Source organism: Vombatus ursinus, unplaced genomic scaffold (genome assembly GCF_900497805.2).
Source record: "Vombatus ursinus unplaced genomic scaffold, bare-nosed wombat genome assembly UNPS02014802.1, whole genome shotgun sequence".
Lineage (NCBI taxonomy): Eukaryota > Metazoa > Chordata > Mammalia > Diprotodontia > Vombatidae > Vombatus > Vombatus ursinus.
This window is the reverse complement of record NW_020954580.1, coordinates 5,507,615-5,514,038: the sequence shown is the minus strand read 5'-3', so window position 1 is coordinate 5,514,038 and position 6,424 is coordinate 5,507,615. Positions and strand designations below refer to the sequence as shown.

At 49.2% G+C, this 6,424-nt stretch overlaps 1 protein-coding gene across 1 annotated transcript in view; it reads right to left on the bottom strand.

The window, feature by feature from the left end:
- Positions 1-1,184: 1,184 nt before the first annotated feature.
- Positions 1,185-6,424, bottom strand: part of CFAP65 (cilia and flagella associated protein 65) — a 49,604-nt gene continuing 44,364 nt past the window's right edge. The window contains exons 29-33 of the mRNA XM_027873469.1: positions 5,959-6,161; positions 3,367-3,486; positions 2,244-2,618; positions 1,570-1,713; positions 1,185-1,482 (exon numbers count right to left, since the gene is read on the bottom strand). Coding sequence (XP_027729270.1) covers positions 1,359-1,482; positions 1,570-1,713; positions 2,244-2,618; positions 3,367-3,486; positions 5,959-6,161 — 966 coding nt within the window. The 3' untranslated portion in view covers positions 1,185-1,358. The remainder of the gene's footprint in view (positions 1,483-1,569; positions 1,714-2,243; positions 2,619-3,366; positions 3,487-5,958; positions 6,162-6,424) is intronic.

The window sequence follows — 6,424 nt, the reverse complement described above, 5'->3', positions numbered from 1 at the left end:
CTTCCCTCCTATATCTCCACCAGTTTGGGACCCCACCATCCTAAGCCCCCCACCCCCACTCAGACTGATCCCTCAGGACCCCCGGGAACTGGGGGTTGGGAGCTACATGCACGCCTTCATTTGGGGGAGGGGTCTGAGAGGGAGGAAGGCTTGGGGCCCTGGCCATCACTGGAACAACACCAGATGTCATTTTTCCACCCACCTGCCATGCTGAGGGCGGAGAGAGGGGGAGGGAATGACCAGGAGAGGTTGAAGGGGAGGAGAGGGAAGGGAGGAGCAACCCCAGTGAAAGAGTTGATGCTGGAGTTCTGCAATGCTAGGACGGGGCTGGGGTGGGAATGTGCGTGTGTGTGTGTGGGGGTGTCTCCTGGCTTTGGGACGCCAAATCCAAGGACTGGGGGCGTGGGACATTTAGCTAAATCTGGTCCTTCAGCATTACACCCAGTCTAGCAGTGAGATCTGTGGAAAGGTGCCTTAATATATGGATCTTCCCCAAGACCCGGTCAGTGCCTCGGTTTCGCCACGTTGGGATGCAATGAGAGTCGGCTGCAGGCGGATGGAGGGATTGGCGTAGACCTGGGTGGAGGTGGCGGCCGTGGCAAAAAAAAAAGAAAGCTGTCTCCAACCTTGCTCAGCCAGGTTCTATCACTCGGACAGCCTAACTTATAAAAAGCTCCGGACGCTGAAGGCTGACATGAGCCCGCTGCAACATCAACCCCCACCCCCAACCCCACCCCTACACACACACACACACACACACACACACACACACACACACACACACACCCCACGACCGACTCCTTCCCCGCGGGGGCCGCCAGCCAGGCTTCATTGGAGGCTGCGAGAGTCCAGGGCACTTACAGCCCAGCCAGAAGCCCGACGCCTGGCCGCAATGCAGCGCCATCTGCCTGTAGCACTTGGAGGACCAGGAGGTCAGTCAAAAGAGGGAGTAACCAGGAAGAGTGGAAGAAACATCTGGCCCCCAGAGCACTCACTCCAGACTGCTTTCAGACTTCAGTTGCTTCCTACTCACCCCCAACACGCTTCTCTCAAAACTCTCAAAATTGCACATTACATTTTGGAGGCGGAAGCAGGGGAACCCTTTCCTATTGAAAACTCCTCAGCTTCATCCTCCGGGAGCCTGGGCACCGGAAGGAGCAAGAGTCAAGACAGAAGGCGGCCGATTGGAGGTGCAATTTTACTGGAAGAGACAGAAGACCGATGGGGTTGGGTGGAAGCCTGGGGATGGGGAGTGGCTCTGGAAATCTTTTCTCTGTAGAGCACACGATCCCCTGCTGCGGTCCAGGACGTGGAAGGATGTGAAGACTATAGGCCGTTGGCCCTGGGTCTGGGGAAGCCTAGAGTACCAGCTTGGCGCCACTGGAGATGAAGCTGTTGATCTGGGGCAGAGGCACTTGGATGGAGCCCAAGTTGAAGTACTGCCCAGAGTTTCTTTGGAGTATTGAGTCTGGGCTCGGCCCACTGGAAGAAATAAAGCACCGGGGCCAGGTGAGTGTGGGGCTCTAGCTCCCCGATTCCAGCCCATTGTGACAGTACTTGTCCTCTCACCTGAGCAAGGTCTGCGGTGGAGGAGAGAGAGCGATGACCCGGGGCTTCGTGGTGAGCACCACCTCCCCACGGCTGGCCTCTAGCATGATATTCTGGATCATGTTTTCCAGCACTGACTGTCGAAGGCTCAGGAAGCTGGGCAACCTAAGAGTGACCTGGGCTCAAATCACTGCTGCAGGAAATGGGGAAGGGGATACTGGACAGAAGAAGGGCTGGTACAGTTCGGCTATGGACAGAAAGAGTCAGCAGAGCTGGCCAGGGGACAGACAGTTGAAGAAGGCAAAAAGGCCTTTCCTCCCTCTGGATTGTAAGGAGACTGTAAATTTCTAAAACATTTTAAGAAAGGTAGTGTAGTGTAATGGATAAGAACCCAGATGTTTAGCACATTGCTAGAGACCCTTTAGACTCTGGAAATTCCTCCACTGCTGAAATTAAAGGCTGGACCCCTTTCTTACCCTACATCTCCCCTCAAAAACAAAACAAAATTAAAAATAATAAAAACCAAAGCCCACTTTCAAATGGAGTCTCTTCTATATTAAGGTTGCAGGGGCTAGATAGACCTTGACTTGCCTTTGTGGTCCCTGGACAGGACAGGATATGTCCCTCTCCCCCCTTTTGGGACCATAATGTACCCATTCTCTACCACCCCTTTCCTCATCCACTCCCAGGCTCACCGGCAGATAGTCTCTTTTTCCCTACGGGCAGTCTCCTCCTGAAGTATGCTATTCAATTCTTCTAACAGCAACTGATCCAGAGACCTCTTCTGTATGCCGCTTGGAGACAGACTTTCATCCAGTGACCCAAATAGCTTTCCCTTGTCCCAGGATTCTTCTTCTTCTTCTCCCGTCTCATCCTCCTTGTCTTCATCTTGATTTGCTTCCTCCTCTTCTCCCTCACATGAGGTGGAGTTATCAGACACATGACCTAAGCTATATTTCTGGCTTAGCATCCGAGCTGATTCCTCACTCCAGAATTGACTAAAGTAAGGAATGGGTTCCACCAGGGTATTTTCCACATCTTCATGGAACTTCCTGTCTTCCAGCAAGCCCCTAATAGGAAGGCCAGAGTTATGGGAAGGGCCTGGCTGAACCTGCCCCTTCCTTTTCAATCCCATGTTCCCCACTGGGCCTAAGGCTTATCTGGAGGCCACACCATGCCTGATGCTTCTAGGAAAAGGAATGGAAGGGGCAGCTAGGTGGCACAGTGGTTAGAGCTCCAGCCTTGGAGTCAGGAGGACCTGAGTTTAAAGCTGGTCTCAGACACTTAACACTATCTGTGTGACCCTGGGCAAGTCACTTAACCCCATTGCAAGCCCAGAAAAAAAAAAAGAAAATGGAGCAAAACAATAGTCAGCGAGAGGGTGTTGTCTGCATTGGTCCTAGCCAAGACAAGTAAGAACTATTCATCTGCCAATCATCCTTATAAAGGGATCATGTGGACTTAGAAATTTTCCTTGAGAAGAAAAGATAGGTTTGGTATCCAAGGCACTAGAACAAGGTTCCTGGAACCTTCCTGGGTTCACTTAACAAATAAAGGTGAGAAGAGTAGTTTTGGTGGCTACGGAGCTGGCTTAATTTGGGACCCTCAAAGGCATTGGCTTGTTGCCCTGGACACCACTAAGGAAGGGATTAGAGAATGACTGGGTAAGTTACCTGAGGAAGTCCTCTCTAAAGTTCATTGGGGGTATAGAGGCCGTGGGAGGAGGAGCAGCAATGGAGATAGAGAATGGGGACTGAGCAGACACTCAGCTGGCTTTATGGGCCAGAAAGGCTGAGCTAAGAGTTTAGGGTCTAATACCTGATAACTATGGTCAGGATATCTGTCACCATCTGCTTCGCCTGCCTAGAAAATGGACGCTGCTCGGGTTCACCTTCCACTATCACCGATTCTCCCTTGTTTTTCTTCTCTTTGAGAGGCCTGCAAATAAGTATTGTGGTTTATATAGTTTCTTGAGGGGACAGGATAAGCCCCCAGTCCAGACAGCACTATCTTCCCAAGCATGACGATGTACCATGAACCATATGGGAGAATGGATATAGAGCTCAGAGTTAGGTCCAGCCCCATCCCCCTACCTCAACCTCAAACCTGAACAAGGAGTCTCTCCCTACATTGAAGAGGAGGCGAATCTGGCCCTTTTTAGTTTGATATCTCAGTTTTGTTCATCTTTAGCCAATGTTAGACTGAGTAAAACTCCAGCTGACTCCTAATTACATTCCCCAAAGCAGTTACTCTGAATTTCTTCCTCTCTCTTCAAGCCACTAACCACACTTCTAATCCCATATTCTCAACAAATGAGCTCTTTCCTTTTCTCTTACTTTGCTGAGATGAAGGCCTCCATACTTCAAAACTCAATCTGTTTTCACCCATCTTTTTCTTTTTGCCTCCTGCCACAGTGGAACGGGGGTAGCACTCCCTTGACAAGGCAAACAATTCCATCTGTGTTTTTGATCCCATCCCCCTTCTACTTCTTCCAAGACCTTGCTTGTCAATCGACCCTTCCCTCTCTTGAATCTTCAATCTTTCCTTCTCCACTGGCTCCTTCTGTTTCACCTACAAATATAGTCAGGTCTTCTCTAACCTAAAAGACAAAAACCAAAACCAAGGTCCCTTGGCTGTGCTACCCACTTCCAACTATTAGCCCATCTTCTTCCTCCTCTTCATCCCTAAACTTTTAGAAAGAGCAGTCCACACTCTCTTTTAACTTTCTTATCATCTCTTCATTCTTCAACCCCTTATGCTATCACTGGCTTCTGTCCTCACTTCTGTCTCAGAAAGTCACCCAGAATCATCACCAACTCATTCAATGACATTTTTTCAGCCCTTGTCTTTTCTGACCATCCACTGTCTTTAATATCTTTGCTCCTTTCTGCTTCCATGACATTGCACACACCTGGTTCTCCTCCATCTCTGACTGCTCCTCTAAATTACCCAGTTTCCTTAATGTTCTCAACTCCCAGCCCTCATTCACTCCTCTGTCCCTTGGTAGTCTCCTCTACTCCTATGGTTCCAACTATCACACTTGTAAGGGTGACTCCCAAATCGCTATCTCTAGCACAAACATCTCTCCTGAGCTCTCTACCCAACGTTCTACCTACCTATTGGCTTGGTTTTAAGCAATCATCTAATATTCAAAATATACAAAATGGAACTCATCATGTTTCCCCCCAAACTTGCTTTTTCTCTTGATTTTCCTATTTCAACTAATAGTACCACCATTTTCCCCATACTGAAAACCTTAGATTTTTTTTCTTCTCAAGCCCCATACCCGAATGCTGTAGATTCCAGTTCCTAAATATTTCTCTCATAAATCCCCTTCTTCCCCTTCTCAGGGCACTAGGCACACTTTAATTCAGGCCTTTACTAGCTCTTTCCTGGATTACAAGAGTTTGCTAATTTCTCTGTGTCCAACCAGTCTCTTCCCCCAACCAATCCATCCTTCACACTCTTGCCAAATTAATTTTTCTCATGCACAGGACATGAGATTATACTTAAAAAAAAAAACCAACCCAAAACTTCAGTGACTCCAAATGTCCAACAAGTAAAGTCCAATGTCCTCAGTAAGGCATTTAAGGTCCTCCAGAATGTAACTTCAGCCTTCCCATACAGTGTTGTCTTACTACTCTTTACATACTCAAGCCACAATGAATGAGTAACTAGCTCCCCACCCGGATGCCTTGCTTTTCCCTAACTCTGTGACTTTGCTCCTATAATACTCCCTTTGCTCATGTGATCTTCTCCCTGTCCTCAGGACTTCTCCCTCCACCCATCCACCCCCAAACTCACACTTCTCCGTACATGACAAGCACACATTTTTGAAGTACTTACAATGTGTAAGGCCCTGTTTCCTTATTGTGATGTTTTGGTTTGTAGTCATTCTTGTACAAGTCTTACCTCCCTACTCCACCCCTGGCTAGGCAGTAAACTCCTTGGGAGGAGAGGCTGCGGCTTCTCCTTGTACCTTCTTCAACACCTAGCATAGGGTCATAGGGCTAGAACAGGAAGGAACCCCCAGAGGTCTAGTCCAAACTTCTCAGAGTACAGACGAAGAAACTGAGGCCCAGAGAAGTTGGATCTCCTCTTTTTCTCTGTATTTCTGAACTTCCTTCCCCCAATGTATAGGGAGGGGCCCTGGCTCCTTTTTTTTTTTTTTTTCACTCTCGTACATGAGTGGGCCAGAGCAATGACAAGACAACACAACCAGGGAATGTTGGAGGTTCCTCAGACCTCAAGGAGATTTTCATCTAATGTTGTCCCATCCATAAAAGTTGCTTCAGTCCCTTTATCCCACACTGCTGCTCCCTGTTCAACCCTTCCCGGAAAGGATAACCTGGACATAACAGTTGTGAGAGAGAGATGGAGGAGGGGACCCGCGTATCCCTGGGAACTCACTGGTAGATGAAATAGCAGGGGAATTCGGAGAAGAAGTTCCCCTTGAAGTCATCCACATTATGGCCTCGGGCAGTGAGGCCCAGGTAGAGCAGGCAGGGCTTCGGTGCCTTAGGGCAGAGCCAGATCTGCCCAGGCTTGGGGCTCCTCAGATTCCAGGTGACTGGTGGGGTATAGGGCAGTTGTTTCTGGATGGGGGGCAAGGTCTGGGGAGAGGGAGATGTGCAAGTGGCAGGAGTTTGGAATGTACACCCATTTTCCTTCCCGGCCCCAGAGTTCCTAGCTTTGGGGTCCTGTTGCCAAGAGAAATTTCCCTCTCTGAAGACTGTCGGTGCCAGCTAGCCCTCAGTGCTTCCCAACCCTCCAAAGTTCCTTTTCCATCCCCACCTCCACCCCAACCAAAACTCAGTGTGGTGTCTTTCTGGAGCCTAGGCAAGGGTTCTTTGAGAACACCCCAGGGAAGCCTGAA